Source organism: Mobula hypostoma, chromosome 8 (genome assembly GCF_963921235.1).
Source record: "Mobula hypostoma chromosome 8, sMobHyp1.1, whole genome shotgun sequence".
In the NCBI taxonomy this organism is placed as follows: domain Eukaryota; kingdom Metazoa; phylum Chordata; class Chondrichthyes; order Myliobatiformes; family Myliobatidae; genus Mobula; species Mobula hypostoma.
In genome coordinates, this window is record NC_086104.1 from 116,933,050 (window position 1) to 116,955,191 (window position 22,142).

Below are 22,142 nucleotides of genomic sequence, written 5' to 3' on the forward strand. Positions count from 1 at the left end.
AAGAACTCTGTTCATCTACACATCAGGGAATGACAAATCAACCTTTTCTACCTCTACTGATAAGACTTAGCCCAGGAATTAGATTAGTGAATGTTGTGTGTACCTTATACTTCCCACGTTAAACTCTATTCTATTGGACTGGTTTTCACCCACTTACTCAATCACGCCCAGCCACCCCCAATTGCAGAGTAATGATATTCTCATCAGAATGTGCCTTCCACTAGTTTTGTCTCAAAGCTGACAATTTTCCTTGTTTTCTCGAAGGTTTCAGATCCACTTACCCTTCTATCCTTCAGATTATTGAGGCTCTGTCTATTGCTGAATCAAATCAGGGCCGTGGGGCAAACTATAACTCATACAAAGTAGGAGGTCATTTTTCTCTTATTCAGCAGGAAGAACCCAACCCACCCTCTACAAGAAAATAATACTGTACAGTGTTTTGCATATTGGCCGTTCAGCCAACTCCCTTGCAGCTTATATTCTGTCTGAAAACTGAGAGCGAAATGGAACAATGAATAAAAGAAGTACAATATAAGAGTAGCAGAGGAGCACTGGAGCCACAAAGACTGCCCCACCATTCAGTATGTTATTATTCAACTGCTTCAGACCTCATCTACTCTTTCCTAACAGTTCTATATCACCTGGAGATGATTACTATGTTTTGTGACCATCTGAGAAAAGAAGTTCAACTCATCCGCATTGCCCCTATCTTAAATAGGCAAGAACATTTGAAGCTAGACTTGGTAGATTTCCACATGCGGGAAGGCCAATAATTCCCCTCTGGAATCGTACTTGTGTCTCTTCTCTACACTGTCTACACTGAGAGAGAGGGTGAGAGATAGAGATAGAGGGAAAGAGAGAGAAAGGGAGAGAGAGAGAGAAATAACAGTTACAGCTGCAACCTCCCTACTTACTCTCTTTGCAATAAAGTCAACATCATTTTTTGATTTCTATGTTAACCTGCAAGTGCCTCATCAGCAGGGCATCAATATGACTCCTACTGCATCATTCTGTTGTCTCCGTCCATTTAAAGAACATCTTGTCCCTCCATTCTCCCTATTCTGTTAAATGGCAGCTGTAACATGTCCCTGGTGTCCAGGTGAGTGTTGAAATTTTAGGGTGGGCTGTTGGGTTTGTTGTTGGGAATCTGAAATTATGAAATGGGATTAATGTAAAGATTGGGATGGACAGGGTGAGCCTAAGGACCTATTTCTGTGATGTTTGATGCCATGACAAGATTATATTTAATATGAGATTAACAGATGAAAATTTTTAAATTATGGACCCACAGATCTGATTTTGGCATTGGAAAGCCTATCGTGGTCTGCCTGGCTGTGGCACCTCGATGTGTTTGCTGCCTGAGGGGATTTAACTAGAGATAAATTTGTGACATCTCTCTTTTGAATAATTCTGTTGTTTAACTGTAATGACTTGAGGTTTCACTGTTCGATTTCCAGACAAAAACTAGCTATCATATTCCATCCAGAAGTTCATCCATTCAGAAGATAAAAACTGATGGAGCCAGATATCTCCCAGGAATCCCTCCCCACCTTCCATTACCTCGCCAGTTTAGTCTGGAGATTGCTACGAGTCATTGATCTGAAAGTTTCAGATCTGAATTTAAAGTTACATTGGCCAACACATGGCTAGATTGTTTCAAGCAACACACATCAAAGTTGCTGGTGAACGCAGCAGGCCAGACAGCATCTCTAGGAAGAGGTACAGTCGACGTTTCAGGCCGAGACCCTTCGTCAGGACTAACTGAAGGAAGAGTGAGTAAGAGATTTGAAAGTTGGAGGGGGAGGGGGAGATCCAAAATGATAGGAGAAGACAGGAGGGGGAGGGATGTCCAAAATGATAGGAGAAGACTGTTTCCAACCCTTTCATATTCCCGAAGTTACATCTCTGTTCATGTGATGATCTGTAAGCGATCCAGTCCTCCATTTGCAACCACATCTTCACAAATTTAAATCTTCCTCTTTGGGCTGAATTTCTGGTGCTTTGTCATATTTTCTCTCATGATATAATTCTCATGGACATTAGACATTGAGCCATGACAGGAGAAACTATCTAAACACAACCAACTGTTTGCATTATACATTATATTAATCCAACAGCTGTATGCTCCTGGAGATTTATGCTGTTTCTGCTGAGTAGCTTTATTCACGTGTCCTTTGTTGGATGAGCGAACATGTAAAGTGGAGAAATCTGATCTAGAGAAGGCAGTTAGTTCATGAACCTGGCCTGCCACTCAGTACAACAATGGCTGATCCTTTGTCTCAATTCAATATTGGCATGTTCCTTTCACACCCTGCAAGCAGGCACAACATCACAGTCCCTTATTTGCCAATATGATCAAAATTTGTCTAATAATCAGGGTTTCATTACATTTGTTTCATTTGAGTTATCGTCACCACACTGGATCAACAGTTGTTGAGACATTGGGATATAGGAACAGAGTTAGGCCATTTTGCCCACCTGGGTCTGCTCCACTATGGCTTATGCACTTTCCCTCACGGTGTTGGCCTGTCGTTTATTGCATCTCTTTTCCTTTAAAATCTGCAATAGTTCTCATTATAATCAGTGAACTGTTGACCCACTTCAGTGACTCTCTCTCTGCACTTGGGCCATATCCAAGCGTTTTGAAACTTTGGATTTTAAAAATTCTCATTTCACTTCCATGGAATTTAGCCATCATAAACACAGTTACAACATCCCACAGGTATCCAACTAAATGGCAGGTATTTCCATATTTTAAAAGTGGATGGGAACACGCATGCTGTTGGCAAGTGAACTTGGTCTTGGGTTTGCAGGTGATCACTGGAATCTAGGGGCAGCTGATGAAAGTGTGTAATTTGGTACTTGATGGCAAGCAAGGAACCTGTGAGTCAAGGTGAGATGCTCCTACTGTGTTAGTCGGGATATCAGGATACCTAATTACAAAGACATGAGAGAGGGGCTGGTGAAAGTTGGTTGGAAGAGGACGCTCTCAGGGATGGCAGCAGAGCTGCAGTCACTGGTGTTTTTGTGTAAAATTTGGAAAGCACAGGATGAATACATCTTAAAGAAGAAGAAGATGAATTCTAAAGGGAGGACAAGGCAACCATTGCTGACAAGGTGAGAGTGGATGATGGACTGCAAGAAAAGAACACAGGAGAGGTAGTAATGGTGGCAAAAATGTGTCAGATGAACATAATAATTCTTTTACAACAGTTTTCACTGTGTAAGACAACAACAGTATGCCAGAAATTCAAGAGTGTCAGGGAGCAGAAGTGAACATAGTTGCTATTACCTAGGAGAAGGTGTTTAGGAAGTTGAAAGGAGCAGAGATAAATAAGTCATTAGACCAGATGGACCACACCTCAGTATTATGAAAGACATAGCTGAAGAGATAGTGGAGGCATTAGAAAAATAGAGACATAGAAAACCTTGCAGCGCAATACAGGCCCTTCGGCCCACAAAGCTGTGCTGAACATCTCCTTACCTTAGAAATACCTAGGCTTACCCATAGTCCTCTATTTTTCGAAGCTCCATGTACCCATCCAGGAGTCTCTTAAAAGACCCTGTCATTTCCGCCTCCACCACAACTGCCAGCAACCCATTCTGCACACTACCCATTCCCTGCATAAAAAAACTTGCCCCTGACATCTCCTCTGTACCTACTTCCAAGCACCTTAAAACTAGACCCTCTCATGCAAGCCAATTCAACCCTGGGAAAAAGCCTCTGACTGTCCACACAATCAATGCCTCTGACTGTCCACACAATCAATGCCTCTCATTATCTTCTACACCTCTACCAGGTAACCTCTCATCCTCCATCACTCCAAGGAGAAAAGACCCAGTTCACTCAACCTATTCTCATAAGGCATGCTCCCCAATCCAGGCAACATCCTTGTAGATATCCTCTGCACCCTTTCTATGGTTTCCCTGTCCTTCCTGTAGTGACGCAGCCAAAATTGAGCACAGTACTCCAAGTGGGGTCTGACCAGGGTCCTATGTAGCTGCAACATTACCTGTCAACTCTTTAACTCAATCCCCGATTGATGAAGGCCAATGCACCTTATGGCTTCTTAACCAGAGTCAACCAGCGTAGCTGCTTTGAGAGTCCTGTGGACTCAGATCCCAAGATCCCTCTGATCCTCCACACTGCCGAGAGTCTTAATGCTATATTCTGTCATCATATTTGACCAACCAATATGAACTACCTCACACTTATCTCGGTTGAACTTCATCTGCCATTTCTTAGCCCAGTTTTGCATCTTTTCAATGTCCCGCTGTAAGCTTTGACAGCCTTTCACATTATCGACCACACCCTGAACCTTTGTGTCATCAGCAAATTTACTCACCCATCCCTCCACTGCCTCATTTATTAAAATCACAAAGAGTAGGAGTCCCAGAACAGATCCCTGAGGGACACCACTATTCACCAGCCTCCATGCAGAATATGACCCGTCTACAACCACTCTTTGCCTTCTGTGGGCAAGCCAGTTCTGGATCCTCAAAACAATGTCCCCTTGGATCCCATGCTTCCTTACTTTTACAATAAGCCTTGCATGGGGTACCTTATCAAGTGCCTTGCTAAAATCCATTTACGCTACATCTATAGCTCTACTTTCATCAATGTGTTTAGTCACATCCTCAAAAAATTCAGTCAGGCTCGTAAGGCACGACCTACCTTTCACAAAGCCATGCTGACTATTGCTAATCATATTATGTCTCTCCAAATGTTCATAAATCCTGCCTCTCAGGATCTTCTCCATCAAATTACCAACCACTGAAGTAAGACTCACTGGTCTATAATTTCCTGAGCTATCCCTACTCCCTTTCTTGAATAAGGGAACAACATCCTCAACCCTCTAATCCTCCGGAACCTCTCCCGTCCACATTGATGATGCAAGGATCATCACCAGAGGCTCAGCATTCTCCTCCGTAACATCCTACTGTAGCCTTGAGTACATCCAATTCAGTCCCGGTGACTTAACCAACTTGATGCTTTCCAAAAGCTGCAGCACATACTCTTCTTTAATATCTACAAGCTCAAGCTTTTCAGTCCACTGTACATCATCCCTACAATTGCCAAGATCCTTTTCCGTAGTGAATATTGAATCAAAGTATTCATTAACTATCTCTGCTATTTCCTCCAGTTCCATACACGTTTTTCCACTGTCACACTTAATTGGTCCTATTCTCTTACGTCTTATCCTCTTGCACTTCATGTACTTGTAGAATACCTTGGGGTTTTCCTTAATCCTGTCTGCCATGGCCTTCTCATGGTCCCTTCTGGCTCTCCTAATTTCATTCTCAAGCTCCTTCCTGCTAGCCTTATAATCTTCTAGATTCATATCATTACCTTTTTTTTTAACCTTTTGTAAGCTCTTTTCTTCTAGACTAGATTTGGAACCACCTTTGTACAGCACGATTCCTCTACCCTACCATCCTTTCCACGTCTGAATGTAATGTACCTACACAGAACCCCACACAAATATCCCCTGAACATTTGCCATATTTCTTCTGTACGTTTCCCTCAGGACTTCTGCTTCCAATTTATGTTTCCAAGTTCCAGCCTGATAGCCTCATATTTCCCAGTTAAATGTTTCCCTAACTTGTCTGTTCCTATCCCTTTCCAATGCTATGGTAAACAAGATAGAATTGTGATCCCTATATCTAAAATGCTCTCCCACTGAGAAACCTGACACCTGACCAGATTTATTTCCCAATACCAGATCAAGTACAGCCTCTCCTCTTGTAGGCTACATATTGTGCTTAGAAACCTTCCTGAACACACCTAACAAACTCCAGCCCATCTAAAACACTCACTCTTGGGAGATGCCAATCAATACTTGGGAAATTAAAATCTCCCACCACAACAAACCTGTTATTATTACACCTTTCCAGAATCTGTCTCCCTATCTGCTCCTCAAAGTCCCTGTTACTATTGGGTGGTCTATAAATAACACCCAGCAGAGTTATTGATCCCTTCGTATTCCCAACTTCCACCCACAGAGACTCTGTAGACAACCCCTGCATTACTTCCTCCTTTTCTGCAGCTGTGACACTATCTCTGATCAACAGTGCCACGCCCCCACCTCTTTTGCCTCCCTCCCCGTCCTTAGTGAAACATCTAAATCCTAGCACTTGAAGTAGCCATTCCTCCCCCTGCACCATCCAAGTCTCTGTAATGGACACAACATCATAGCTCCAAGTGCTGATCCACACTCTAAGCTCATCCGTTTTATTCACAATGCTCCTCACATTAAAATAGACCCATCTCAAACCATGGGTCTGAGTGCGTCCCTTCTCCATTACCTGTCTATCCTCCCTTTCACACTGTCTCCAAGCTTTCTCTATTTGTGAGCCAAACTCCCTTTCCTCCATCACTTCAGTTCAGTTCCCACCCTCCAGTAATTCTATTTTAAACTCTCCCCAATAGCCTTAGCAAACCTCCCTGCCAGGATTTTGGTCCCACTGGGATTCAAGTGCAACCCAGCCTTTTTGTGCAGGTCACATTTTCAAGAATTATTAGTTTCTGGAATAACTGTGGACTGTTGGAAAATTGCAAATGTCATTTTACTGTCTAAAACAGAGGGAGGCAGAAGGATTGAAATTGTAGATCTACTATCCTGACTTAGGTGGATGGGAAGATGTTGGAGACAATGATTAAGGATGAGGTATTGGGGTGCTTGATGAACACGATAAAGTAGGCCAAAGCTAGCATAGTTTCTTCAAGGAGGTATTTTGCCTGACAAATCTGGAATTCTTTGAGAAAACAACAGGTAGGGTAAACAAAGGAGAGCTGGTGGATGTTGTTTATATAGATTTTTGAAGGCTTTTAACAAGTTGCCACACACGATGCTGCTATACACGATAAGCTCCCAAGGTATTACTGGAAAATATATTAACATGGATAGACAATTGGATGACTACCAGGCTGTAAGGAGTGTGAATTAATGCAACATATTCTGTTAGGCTGCCATTGATGTTCCATAGGGATCAGTGTTGTATCTGGTTCTTTTTGTACTATTCTTAAATTATTGAGAAGACAGAACTAATTGCTTTGCAGATTATACAAAGAAAGGTACTGTTGAGGAAGCAGGGAGTCTGCAGATGTACTGAGATAGATTGGAAGATTGGTGAAAGAAGTGGCAGATGGAATATAATATAAGGAAGTATCTGGTTATGCAGTTTGGTAGAGAGAATAAAGGTGTAAACTATTTTCCAAATTGAGAGAAAATTCAAAAATCAGAGATACAACCATACTTTTGAGTTCTTGTGCAGGATTCCCGAAAGATCATAAGACCATTAAACCATAAGAGATAGGAGCAACATTAGACCATTTGGCCAATTAATTCTACTCCACCATTTCATCATGTCTGATCCATTTCCCTTTCAACCATAATCACCTGCCTTAGCCCCATATCCCTTTATGCCTTCACTAATCAAGAATCTCTCAACCCCCATCTTAATTATACCTAATGACTTGGCCTCCACCACTGCTGTGGCAATGAATTCCACAGATTCACCACTATTTGCTTAATGAAACTCCTCCTCATCTCTGTTCTAAGTAGACTCACCTGTATTCAGAGGCAGTGTCCTCTGGTTTTAGACACACATCCCCCCACCATAGGAAACATCCATTGCATATCTACTCTGTCATGACCTTTCAACATTCAATAGGTTTCAATGAAATTCCTTCCTCATTCTTCAGAATTCCTGTGAGTACAGGTCCCGAGCCATCAAATTCTCCTCATATGATACACCCTTTAATCCTGCAATCATTTTTGAGAGCCTCCTTTGAACCATCTCTAATATCAGCACATCCTTTCATAGATAAGGTGCCCAGAACCACTCACAATACTCCAAATGAGGCATATATTAAAGACTTAATGTTACATTATTGCTTTTATATTCTAATCCTTTTGAAATGAAGGCCAGCATCCTATTTGCCTTCCTTACCACTGGCTCAACCTGCAAATTAACCTTTAGGACATCTTGCATAGGGGCTCCCAAGTCCCTTTGCACCTCATAAATTTGAATTTTCCCTCAATTTACAAAATTGTCTCTGCCTTTATTTCTTCTACTATATATGCATGACCATACACTTCCTGATACTATTCCAACAGCCAATTATTTGCACATTCTCCTAACCTGTTTAAGTCCTCCTGCAGCCTTTCCACTTCATGAAGACTACCTGTCTCTCCACCTATCGTTGTATCTTCTGCACACTTGGACACAAAGCCATCAAAGTCATTGACAGAAATGAAAAAAAAGAAGCTGTCCCCACATGGACCCCAATGAACACAATTAGTCACCAGCAGCCAGCTGGAAAAAGTTCCAACACGAGGAATTCTGCAGATGCTGGAAATTCAAGCAACACACAGCAAGGTTGCTGGTGAACGCAGCAGGCCAGGCAGCATCCCTAGGAAGAGCTACAGTCGACGTTTCGGGCCGAGACCCTTCGTCAGGACTAACTGAAGGAAGAGCTAGTAAGAGATTTGAAAGTGGGAGGGGGAGGGGGAGATCTGAAATGATAGGAGAAGACAGGAGAGGGAAGGATGGAGCCAAGAACTGGACAGGTGATTGGCAAAAGGAATATGAGAGGTTTATGGGACAAGAGGCCCAGGGAGAAGGAAAAGGGGGAGGGGAGGAAAACCCATAGGGGTATTAGTCAGAAGGACAGAGGGAGAAAAAGGAGATTGAGAGAAAGAATGTGTGTATATAAATAAATAACGGATGAGGTACGAGGGGGAGGTGGGGCATTAGCGGAAGTTAGAGAAGTCAATGTTCATGCCATCAGGTTGGAGGCTACCCGGACGGAATATAAGGTGTTGTTCCTCCAACCTGAGTGTGGCTTCATCTTTACAGTAGAGAAGGCCGTGGATACATATGTCAGAATGGGAATGGGATGTGGAATTAAAATGTGTGGCCACTGGGAGATCCTGCTTTCTCTGGCGGACAGAGCGTAGGTGTTCAGCAAAGCGGTTTCCCAGTCTGCGTCGGGTCTCGCCAATATATAGAAGGCTACGTCGGGAGCACCGGACGCAGTATATCACCCCAACTGACTCACAGGTGAAGTGTCGCCTCACCTGGAAGGGCTGTCTGGGAACCTGAATGTTAATGAGGGAGGAAGTGTAAGGGCATGTGTCGCACTTGTTCTGCTTACAAGGATAAGTGCCAGGAGGGAGATCAGTGGGGAGGGATGGGGGGGATGAATGGACAAGGGAGTTGCATAGGGAGCGATCCCTGCAGAAAGCAGAGCCGGGGAGGGGGGGCGGGGACGGAAGGAAAGATGTGCTTAGTGTGGAAGTTACGGAGAATAATATGTAGGTCCCAGAGGCTGGTGGGGTGGTAGTTGAGGACCAGGGGAACCCTATTCCTAGTGGGGTGGCGGGAGGATGGAGTGAGAAGCAGCTGTGCGTGAAATGGGGGAGATGGATTTGAGAGCAGAGTTGATGGTGGAGGAAGGGAAGCCCTTTTCTTTAAAACAGGTGGACATCTCCCTCGTCCTGGAATGAAAAGCCTCATCCTGAGAGCAGATGCGGCGGAGACGGAGGAATTGCGAGAAGGGGATGGCATTTTTGCAAGAGACAGGTTGAGAAGAGGAATAGTCCAGGTAGCTGTGAGAGTCAGTAGGCTTATAGTAGACATCAGTAGATAAGCTGTCTCCAGAGACAGAGACAGAAAGATCTAGAAAGGGGAGGGAGGTGTTGGAAATGGACCAGGTAAACTTGAGAGCAGGATGAAAGTTGGAGGCAAAGTTAATAATGTCAACGAGCTTAGCATGCATGCAGGAAGCAGCACCAATGCAGTCGTCAATGTAGCGAAGGAAAAGTGGGGGACGGATACCAGAATAGATTTGAAACATAGATTGTTCCACAAAGCCAACAAAAAGGCAGGCATAGCTAGGACCCATGCGGGTGCCCATAGCTACACCTTTAGTAGGAAAAAGCTCCCTTTATTTCAACATTTATCTCCTGCCAATCAGCCAACACCCTATCCTTTCCTTTACTACCATAGCCTCTTAACACGTTAAGCAGCCTCATGTGTGGCACCTTGTTAAAGCCCCTCTGAAAATCCAAGTGCACAGCGTCCTGCTTGTTACTTCTTCAAAGAATTCCAATGGATTTACCAGGCAGTATGGAATCCATGCTGACGTCGGCTTATTTTATCATATGCCTCCAAGAAACCCAAAACCACATCCTCAACAATAGACTCCAACATCTTTCCAAACTCTGAGGTCAGTCTAACTGAACTTTAATACCCTGTCTTCTGTGACTATCCCTTCTTGAAGAATGGAGTGACATTTGTGATTCTCTACTCCCCAGGAACCATGCTAGAATCCATTGATCCATGAAAAATCAGCACTAATGCCTCCACAAAGCTCTTCACCTACTTCCTTCAGAACCTTTGGGTGTAGCCCATCTGATTCAGGTGACTTTTCTACATTCTGAACTTTCAGTTTCCGAAGTACCTTCTAGCTCGCAATGGCAACTTCCATTCCCTGACAGTATCGAACTTCTGGCAGACTGCAGTGTCTTCCACAGTGAAGGCTGATGCAAAGTACATATTCAGTTTGTCTGCTATTTCCATGTCCCCATTATTACCTCTCCAGCATCATTTTCCAAAGGTCTGATACTTGCTCTCACATTTCCTTAACACATCACACATCTAAAGAACATTTGCTCTTCTCTCTAAAGTTATTAGGAAGCTTAACTTTCTGTTCCATCTTTTCCTTCTTTATGACTTCTTAAATTACCTTCTGTTCATTTTTAAAAGCTTTCCTATCCTCTAATGTCTCACTAAAGTTTGCTCTCTTACATGCTCTCTGTTTGGCTTTTACATTGGTTTTGACTTCTCTTGTCAGCCACATTGTGTTATCCTGATGTTCAAATGCATCTTCTTCTTTGAGTGGCACTTTCCGAATTGCTACTAGAAACTTCAGCCATTGCTGCACAACAATCATCCCTGCTCATATTTACTTCTAAACAATTTTGGCCAGCTCCTCTCTCTGTAATTCCCTTTATTCCTTTTGGCTAGCTCATCCCTCTGTAATTCTCTTCACTCCACTGCAATACTCTTATATCTGACTGTTTCTCCTTTGCAAATTGCAGAGTGATTTTTTTTTATATTACGATCACAGCTTCAAAGGGTTCCCTTACATTAAGATCTCTAATCAAAACTGATTTGTTGCACAACAGCCATTTCAGAATAGCTGATCCCATAGTGGGTTCTACCATAAGCTGCTCTAAATAGTCTTCCTATAAGCATTCTAAAAATTCCTCCTCTGAGACTCTAGCACCAACCTGATTTTCCCCATCTGCATTCATATTGAAATCTTCCATGACTAATGTAACGTTGCCCTTTGACATACATTTTCTATCTCCCTTTGTAATGTGTAAACCTCATCTTTGTTACAGTTTGGAGCACTGTATGTAACCCCCATCAGTAGCTTTTTACCCTTGCAGTTTCTCAGCTTCTCCCACAATGACCTACACCATCTGGTCCTATGTCACCTCTTCCTAATTATTTGATTTCATGCTTTACCAACAGAGCCAGCCGACACCCTCTGCCTACTTGCCTTTCCTTTCGATATAATGAGTATTCTTGAACATTAAGGTTCCAGCTACAATCTTCTTTTAGCCATGATTCAGAGAGGTCCACAAGGTCATACATTGTAATCTGTAACTGTGCAACGAGTTCATCTACCTTATTTTGCGTACTGCATGCATCCCAATAAAACACCTTCAAATCCTGCATTCATCACCCTTTTGATTTTGACCTCCTTTTACATTGCAACTCAGCCCATTGTCTGTAATTTTGCCCTATCATCTGGCAGTCTATACACTGTGTCAGTAAATTGATTGCCCATCCTCAGCCCTATCACACCGATTCCCAAACCCCTACAAAGTTATTTTAAACTCTCCCGAACAACTATAGCAAACCTGACAAAGGTATATTTTTCCTCCTCGGATTCAGTTGTAGCCCATCCCTTTTGTTGAGGTTGTACACTTCCCAGAAGAAATTCCAGTGATCAAGAAATGTGACCTCATCTCACCCTGCACCAGCTCATCAGACACGCAGTCACCTACCAAATTATCCAATCCTTACCCTCACCAGCGCATAGCATAGACAGCAATCCAGAGGTTACTACCCTGGAGGTCCTTCTTTTCCACTTTACACCAAGCTCTCTAAAATCTTTCTTCGGTCCCTCTTTACCTTTCCTACCTAAGTCATTGATGACAATATGTACCAGGAGATCAGGCAGCTCACATGTAGTATAACATGGACCTGATAAAGACATCTCTAGGAGGCAATATAACATCCAGGTGTCTCTTTCGCACCCTTGGAAACTTGTTTCTATTCCTCTGACTATGGAAACTCCTATCACCACACAAGTCCTATTCACCTCTCTTCTCTTTGAAAGCCCAGTACCTAATCCAGTGCCGGAGACCTGGTCACTACAGCTCCCCACTGGCAGATTTCCCACCTCAATGTTTCCAAAATATTGAGGGGAGTGGCCACAAAGTTACTTTGCAGTGGCTGCCCATTTCCCTTCCTTCTTCTGACAGTCACACAGTTAGCTGCCTCCTGCAACCTATGAGTGACTACCTCAATGTAGCTACTATCTTTTGCTTCTTCAGTCTCCCACATGATTGAGGGTGATTGAGCTGTAGTGCCATTTCCTTAACGTTCTCTGAGGAGCTGTAGCTCATCACATTTGGTGCAGGTATGGTCATCTTGCGGGTTGAGTCCATGGTAAGGAAAACAAATATAATGTTGGCAAACATTCTAGAGGATTAGAATATATTTCAAGAGGATTAGAGCTTTGATTAGTAGCTGATCTCGACACCAGATGTTTGTAGAGGAGGGGACTCAATCAGGTCCACTACCTATGGAAAAAAGACAGGAGTGGGTCGTGACAGCATAATAAATGTTTTACCCTTGACCAATCAGAGTTTGGGATTTATTAGAAAGGGCAAATTAAAGGAAGGCAGGGACATGCACAGTGGTCATCATCACAGCAGCCGTTGCCTGAGTGGACATAGTCAGTGTGATGATCTAAAGGCTTTAGCTCTTAGAGGCTTCCTCGACGAGAGGCTTCTCTCAGAGAAAGCAAAAGAAAGAGAAACTCATTTTTTTTTCCTCTTCTTCTTTATAACTATTCAGTTAGGACAGTAGAGGTGCCAGGCAGGAGAGTGAAATGCTCCTCTTGTGGGATATGAGAAGGCAGAGAGACCTCCAGTGGCCCTGACGATTGCAACTGTGAGAAGAGTGCCCAGCTTCAGCTTCTAACAAGCCATGTTAAGGAGTTCAAGCTGGAACTGGATGAACTCTGGAACTTTTGGGAGGCTGAATACTTTGGATACTGTTGGGGGTTTGACCTAACAGAGGAAAGTTTAGTCTCTGGTACTGTCTGCCTCGGTGACTCAGAATGGAATGGGGCAGTGGGGGTGTGCAGAAGAGGCATACTGTGGTGATAGGGATTCCTTAGTTAGGAGAACGGACTGGAGGTTCTGTGGGCGAGAATGAGATCCCCCAACTGTATGTTGCGTCCTGGGTGCAAGGGTCAGGGATATCTAGGATTGACTCTTCAGCATTAAGTAGGTGAGTGAACGTAGGAATGCATAGGGTGTGATGTTGTTCTGTTGGTTAGAAATGATAACAAATCATTAGAAAGAGGTGACACAGGGTCCATAAGACCATAAGACATCGTAGTAGAATTAGGCCATTGAGCCCATCTAGTCTGCTTTGCCATTCCATCGTGGCTGATCCCGGATCCCACTCAAACCCATACACCTGCCTTTTTGCCGCAACCTTTGATGCCCTGACTGATCAGGAAATGATCAACTTCTGTCTTATGCATACTCATGTACTGTATTTGACTACGACACAGTCTGTGGCAGAGCATTCCACAGATTTACTACCATTTGGCTAAACAATTCCTTCTTGCCTCTGTTTCAGAGTGTCGTCCCCCACCATAGGAAACTTCCTCTCTACATTCACCCTAACTGGTCTTTCAGCAGTCAGTAAGTGTCAATGAGATTTCCCCCCCCCCCCGCATTCTTCTAAATTGCAGTGAAAACAGGCCCAGAACTGCCAAATGCTCCTCATATGTTAACCCCTTCATTCCCAGAATCATTCTCCTTGTGAACCTCCTCTGGACTCTCTCCAAAGACAATGCATGGAGTGACAATATTCTAAGTGTGGCCTGACTAGTGTCTTACAAAGGCTCAGCATTATCTCCTTGCTTTTATATTTTATTCCTCTTGACACAAATGCCAACACTGCATTTGCCTAGTTTACCACAGACTGAACCGTGAACTAACCTTCTTGGAGTCTTGCACAAGGACTCCTACATCTCTGCACCATTGAGGTTTGAACCTTCTTCCCATATAGATATTAGTCTGCACTATTGTTCGTTTTACCAAAATGCGTTACCATACATTTCCCAACATTGTATTCCATCTGCCACTTCTTTGCCCATTCTTCCAGCTTGTCTAAGTCCTGCTGCAATCGCATTCCTCAGCACTACCTTCTCTCCACCTATCTTCGTACCATTCACCAATTTTGCCACAAAGCCATCAATTCCATTATCTAAATGATCCAGAATGTGAAAAGTAGTGGGCCCAATACTGACCCCTGAGGAACAACACTAATTACTGGCAGCAAACCAGAAAAGGACCCTTTTATTCCCACTCGCTGCCTTCTGCCTATCAGCTGATCTGCTATCCGTGCCAGCATCTTTGCTGTAATGCAATAGGACTTCATCTTGTTAAGCAGCTTTATCTGTGGCACCTTATCAAATGCCTTCTGAAAATCCAACTAAATCATCCACTGGCTCTTTTGTGTACCCTATTGTTACTTTCTTGAAGAACTCTAACAGGTTGGTCAGACAAGATTTCCCTTTACAGAAACAACGCTAACTTTGACTTATTTTATCATTAGTCTCCAAGTACCTAGAAACGTCATCCTTAATAATAGAATACAACACTTTCCCAACCACTAAGCTCAGGCTATCTGGCCGATAATTTCCTTTCTTTTGACTTCCTCCCTTCTTAAGGAGTGACGTGACACTTACAATCTTTCAGTCCTCCAGGACCATGCCAGAATCAAGTGATTCTTGAAAGATCATGACCAATGCATCCGTTACCTCTTCAGCAACCTCTCCCAGGAGTCTGGGATGTAGTCTGTCTGGCTCAGGTGACTTACTCACCTTAAGACCTTTGAGTTTGCCTCAGCCTTTTTCCTTTGTAATAGCAATGGTACTCAATCCTGCTCCCCGACACACATGGACATCTGGCTCACTGCTATTGTTTTCCATAGTGAAAACAGATGCAAAGTACACACTAAGTTCATCTGCTATTTCTTCATCCCTCATTAATACTTCACCAGCATCATTTTCTAGTGGTCCAATATCAACTCTGACTTTCCTTTTACTCTTTATATAATTGAAAAAGCAAATTGCTATCCTGTTTTACTTTATTGGCTAGTCTGCCAACATCCTTCTGAGATTACTGCCTTTGAGGTCCTGCTTCTGAGCTTCTTTCCTAACTCCCTGTATACCTTTTTCATGACCTCCTCCATTTTTCTTCCTATGTCATTGGTACCAATATGTACCACAACTTCTGGCTGCTCACCGTCCTTTTTCAGGATGTTGATGTACCCAGAAAAATCTCAGACACTGGCACCTGCGAGGCAAACTACCATTTATATTTCATTTTCACGTCTACAGAATTGCCTTTCTATCCCCCTTACTTCTGCCATCCTTATTAGTTCCGTACACTTCTAAGCCACAGGGCCAAACTCAGTGCCAGAGCCACGACCGCTGCTGCTACCCCAGTAAGATCACCTTCTCCCCAAAAGATACTCAAAATGGAGTAATCATTGTTGAGGGGGATGCCACACAGGTGATAACAGGGTTTGGAAGGTGTTGGATCATTGTGGATAGAGCTCAGGGTAAAAAAAACCCTCATGTGAGTCTTATACAGCCCTCAAACAATAGTAAGGATGTGACTGACAAATTCGAATGGGAGACAGAATATGCATGCCAAAATACCAATGTTACAATAGTCATGGGAGCTTCAGTATGCAGGTATATTGGGAGAGTCTGATTGGTGCTGGATTCTTGGGGCTTAAATTTCTAGTGCCTACAAGATAGATTTTTAGAGCAGTTTATTCGTGAGCCGACTTTAGTGTTAGCTATGCTGGACTGGATGTTGTTTTGAACCTGAATTGATTAAAGAGCTTCAGGTAAAAAAACCCTTAAGGGCAAGCGATCGTAATAGGATCGAACTCACCCTGAAATTTGAGAAGGAGAAGCGAAATCTAGATGTATCAGTATTACAGTGGAGTAAAGGGAATTACAGAGGCATGAAAGAGGAGTTGGTGAGAATCGATTAGAAAAGAGCACTGGCTGCGATAATGGCAGAACAGCAATGGCTGGAAATTATTGCAGGAATTCAGAAGCTCAGGATACATACATCCAAAGAGAAAGAAGTATTTGAAAGGAAAAATGACACGACTGTGGCTAACAAGAGAAGAAAAAGCCAACATAAAATCCAAAGAGATGGCACATAAGAGCGCAAAATATATTTTGAAGTTAGAGGATTGGGGAGTTTTTAAAAAACAAAAGAAGTCAAGTAAAAAGTCATTAAGAAGGAAACAATGAAATACAAAAGTAAGCTAGCCAATAATATCAAAAAACAATACCAAATATTTCTTCCGGTAAATAAAGTGTAAAAGAGAGGCAAGAGTGGATATCAGACAGCTGGAAAATGATTATGGAGAAGTAGTAAGGGGTGCAATTAAATAACAGACAAACTGAATAGTATTTTGCATCTGTCCTCACTGTTGAGGATACCAGCAGTATAGTGGAAGCTCCAGGTGTCACGAACCATGCAGAGTCTGAAGATATCATAACAAGGGAGACGGTTCTTAGGAAACCAAAATGTCTGAGGGTTCGTAAGTCATCTGGACCAGATACCATATACCCCAGTGTTTTGAAAGTGGTTGCTGAAGAGACTGCGGTGGCATTAGCAATGATTTTTCAAGAATCACTAGATTCTGGAATAGGTCTGGAAGACTGGAAATTTGTAAATGTCCCTCCACTCTTCAAGAAGAGAGCAAGGCTGAAGAAAGGAAATTATCGGTATTACATGGAATTACAGGAAAGATTCAAGGATGGATAAAGCTGTGGCTGATTGTTAGGAGGCAAAGACTGAGAATGAAGGAAATCTTTCCTGGCTGGCTGTCAGACACTAGGGATGTTTCAGGGGAGTCATTTTACATTATATGCCAATGATTTGGATGGTAGAATTGATGGCTTTAATGTGAAGTTTGCTGGCAATATGAAGAAAGGTAGAGGAGCAGGTAGTTTGGAGGACATAGAGAGGCTACAGAAGGACTTAGGTAGATTAGGAGAATTGGGAAAGGGCTGGTAGATGCAATACAATGTCTGGAACTGTATGATTATGTACTTTGGTAGAAGAAATGTAAGGGTAGACTATTTGCTAAGTAGAAAGAAAATAGAAAGAACTGAGGTGGAAAGGGACCTGGGAGTTGTTATGGAGTATTCCTAAAAAGTTAATTTGCAGCTTGAGTCTGCTGAGAGAAAGGCAAATGCAATGTTAGCATTCATTTCAAGAGAACTACAGTATTATATAAAAGCAAGGATGTGGTATTTAGACTTTATAAAGCATTGGTGAGGCCTCACATGGAGCATTGTGAGTAGTTTTTGATGCCTCATCTTAGAAAGGATGTGCTGACACTGGAGAGCGCTCAAAGAAGGTTCACTAAAATGATTGAATGGCTTGTCATATGAAGAGCTCTTGATGACTCTGCGGCTGTACTCACTGGAATTCAGAAGTGTGAGGGGTGACCTAATTGAAACATGCCACATGGTGAAAGGTGTTGATAGATTGGATGTGGAGAAGGATGTTCTCTATAGTGGGAGAGTATAAGATCAGAGGATACAGCCTCACCATAGAGGGGCTTCCTTCAGAAAAGAGATAAAGGGGGAATATATTTGGCCAGAGAGTGGCAAATCAGTGAAATTCTTTGCCACAGGCAGCTGTGGATGTAACGTCTTTATGTATATTTAAGACAGAGGTTGATAGAAGCTTGATTGGCCAGGGCATAAAAACATATGGGGAAGGCAGGCGATTGGGCCAGAGAGGAAAATTAGGTCAACCATAATGAAATGGCGGAGCAGACTCAATGGGCCAAATAGCTTAATTCTGCTCCTATATCTTATAGTCTTATGGTCTTGTCATACCGAAGATGTAATACAGAGGCTTCCAAATTCCTTTGTAAGGTATTGTTCAGACAGTACCTGGAGTACTGTGAGCAGTTTTGGGCCCCTCTTCTGAGAAATTGTGTGTTGATGTTTGAGAGGGTCCAATGGAGGTTCACAACTACTGGCTCCAAGGAGCTGTGCAGATGCACATCTGGGCAATAGCAGAAATATTCCTACACACGTAGCCTTTGTTGCCACGCAACTTGATTTTTTTCTTTTTTATTGTGTAGTGGTAATTTAAAGTCCTGTACATTTTCTAGTCTATATGACAATTTCCTGCTTAGAGGAATTGCTGGGCAATGCAGCTGAAAAAAAAGAGGAAAATTCTTCACATGAATTCTTCATGAAGAGGGTGAGGAATATTTGATGCCTCTGGGCCTGTAGTCAAAGGAGTTTAGAAAATTGAGGGGACAACTCATTGAAACCTGCTGAATATTAAAGCTCATAAAGTCCTAAATGGGATGGATATGGTTTATTGCCAGTTTCCATGCTGTATGACTTTATGAATCTATAGTAAACTTCTCTGCTGATGGAAAGAGAAGACCAGGTAAATGTTTGACTTTGTTATAACAAGCATAACTCCTAATGTTGAACTATGCAAAGTTCCTCACTCAATTACCAAATTGTAGCTCCAAAGCAACCATGAAATGTGGGTACAGCTTTTGAACACGAGTGTATATTGGTAACCAGTACTGGTATAGCTGTTTTCACACGTGAGGTAGTAAAACTAGAGACCCTGAAGGGGGATTCAAAGCATGTAACTATTTACTTTAACAATACGGAAATTGTTCTCTAGATCTGTCAAAGAAGGTGTTATCTGTATTCAATTCTGAACATACATTGGAAAGATGTAACATAAAGGAAGGTAAGCAGGTATAATCAACACACATTACAAATTGATCCTCAATAGTCAACAACGACATTGCCGTGTAATTAGGAACAAATGAAGTCTCCATTCCATTCTGCTACCACAAAGAAAAATAAATAAATAGCGAATAGTTCTTCGTGATTTAGAACAACTTGAATCAAAAACGATTGCCTACTGGTTGCATCTCGGTCTGCAGAATACTAGGTAAAGTAATTAAAGTTAAAATGTCTGATTTAACATATTAAGTTGGAACTCCTGACCCTGTCCAGTGTCAGCGGGCATCACTTCTTTGGTAATAAATAATAGTTTCTATGCTCAATCAGGAGACTTTAGAACAAATCTACCTTGTCTGGTGATGATGATCAAGTTGCGACTGGGCATACATTTTCCCCTTTGGGAGGATCTGTGACCACAGACCCAAGGTAGTACAGGAACCAATGGATTGCTGAGAACATCCTGATCTCTCAAAACAGCATCCGAGGAAATGTCACTCATATGAACCCCTATTCTATTAAATTCCTCTCGTCACAGCTTCTGCCTGGTTTGCTGATGTTTTGGAACGTTTGACTTTTTAACTCAGATTTATGCCATCTGGATTATCTTGTCTTTTAATCACTCGAGAAAAATGTGGTAATTTCCTAAGTGGTTATGGGAGATGGCTGTGCAGAATCTGAAGACGTTGTACCTCAAATTATATGTCACAAGGTGCATCATGAGATTTTTTTCAGGAGCATTAGCGTGGCTGAATAGGTATTCTGGAAACTCTACTGCATTGAAAGCCAACGGGCATCCTTCACCTGAACTCTGTTCATCCCAACAGCAACAGGAACAATTTTAATAGTTAAACATACGAACCATTACACACCATATTTGATCAGGTTGACTTTTCCATCAGGAGCCAAAGCACATTCTTCTTATCCTCTACGAACGCATTCTTCACAACCTCTATGTTCCTATTAATCATTCTATATTTCCTCGCGGGATTGCCTTTTGATTCTGAACATCTACATATATGTCGATAATCAAACGATCGTTCAGGGTTCCAGAGAGATGTAGTGCATTGAGTTTCCAGCACTGTCAATGTTAGCAGTCTGTTTCCGGAAGTTACAAGACGCTTTAGCGAATTACTGGGGTTAAACTACCCACAACCCCACAACATCACACAAAGCGGCATCAGCTCAATCCCTCTCTCTCTCTCACACACACACACACACACACACACACACACACACACACACACACACACAGATACTAAAGAATTCAAACTTGGAATGAATTAAATCGGTTTGTGACTAGGAATGTCGTAACGCCCGATCATTATTGGCATCACATCGACGTTTATTTGAAGGAATACTAAATGGAAACAAGGGAACATTTTGAATTAATTCCTGTATCACAGTGTATTCCTGTTTTTTTTCAGTATACTGGCGTAATCATGCGAGAGGTGAAAGTTTGGCCGAGACGAGGTCACACGGCGTCGTGTTCCACACCCACAAGCACCCTCGATCTTAATTTGTCCAGCCAGCCGACGCCTATCCGGCAAGATCTCCAGTGAACGTAAGGCAGAAATATCCTATGAATTGTCTAACATTTCCCAAACAACTGAAGATAAACCTTCAAGGCGTTAGTGACTTTAAGTGTAACAAAGTAAGTTGAATATTAAAGATAAAAACTTTATTAATTCATCACAGGAATAAAGAAGAAAAAATAAAAGCCTTACAATAAATAAGCGAGCAAGATCAACGTTTCACTTACCAAGGACTTTCAGAGTGATGGTCGCTGAGCTTTGTGAACCGCTGACTGGAATCATGTTCACACGGTATTCCCCACTGTCCTTCATGTTCACCGACTTCAGCCGTAACGACCCGTTGGAGGTGAATAGCTCAGCCCGCGATGTATACTCATTATCAGCAGATACGGTTTGATCGATCCACCGGACGACTAATGTTCCATTAATAGACCAGTCTCCACTTCTGACCTTGCTCGACGGACGCACTGAAAAGAGTGCATCTGATCCGACGGGCTTATTGATCTGACTGTTCTCTACCGTTATCGTAAACTGCTGAGACTCACCTGAGGAACGGAAAATCGTAAAGAGAGGATAAAGCGATAAAGCCGGATAGACTGGAGAAATGTACTTAGCTCAATAAGCACAGATACTTAAGATCTGCACTCAAATCAATGAGATCGTCACTTGTAAACAAATCTTCCTTCCTGCAACCACCCACCGCTCTGTTGATTCTCTGACCATAAATGATCCGAGAGACCCTCACCAGCAGGTATGAAGAAACAAAGAACAAGCGCTGCGATAGGCAACACCGTCATATCGATAGAACAGCTCCTATCATCTGTTACGCTTGGGAGACAGAACGGCATTTCCTGGTCTCTGGGCAGGGTAACTTGATTCAGTCGTCAGAAGTGGCAGTTCATTGGACTGAGCCCCGTCCAGTTGACAAATTCCCAGCGAATCAAATTTACTTACACCCCTCTCTCTCTCTCTCTCTATCTCTCTCTCTCTCTCTCTCTCTCTCTCTCTCTCTCTCTCTCTCTCTCACACACACACACACACACACACACACACACACACACGAACGTGTACCCTTACGCACCGCTGTCATTTAAGACTCTGATTTTTTTTCCCCGTTGGTGTTTTTGCCTGAGACTGCTAACAATTCGTTCTACCCTATTATTATACCACCCACTGCACCAGTGGTGTTTGAACACATTCCCATCCCTGCTACTTACAAACGTATTTGTCATTGCTTAGGATTTATTCGTTTTACGTAAGATCCTGAGTAGGTATGAGTGGGTGGGGGAGGATATCCAGAACCGGGGAAAAAGGTTCTGAGTGAGTGACGATGCAATTAAAATGCAGACATGGAGGTGTCTGTGCTCAAAGAGGGTGGTGAACATTTTGCATTCTCTGTCTCAGGGAGCTTTGAACGTGGCGGTGGTTGGGGCCAGGAAGGGGGGACTACTAGG

The 22,142-nt window shown here is 42.7% G+C and overlaps 1 protein-coding gene across 5 annotated transcripts in view; it reads right to left on the reverse strand.

Moving 5' to 3' along the window:
- Window positions 1-21,718, reverse strand: part of LOC134350875 (carcinoembryonic antigen-related cell adhesion molecule 1-like) — a 105,480-nt gene extending 83,762 nt beyond the window's left edge. The window contains exons 1-2 of one of the 5 annotated variants that reach the window (XM_063056664.1): window positions 21,389-21,709; window positions 20,916-21,233 (exon numbers count right to left, since the gene is read on the reverse strand). In XM_063056664.1, the coding sequence (XP_062912734.1) occupies window positions 20,916-21,233; window positions 21,389-21,536 (466 nt within the window). In that variant the 5' untranslated portion in view covers window positions 21,537-21,709. Of the gene's footprint in view, window positions 1-20,915; window positions 21,234-21,388 lie in introns of all 5 variants that reach the window. The other 4 variants (XM_063056661.1, XM_063056663.1, XM_063056666.1 and 1 more) reach the window with 4 other exon arrangements.
- Window positions 21,719-22,142: the final 424 nt, after the last annotated feature.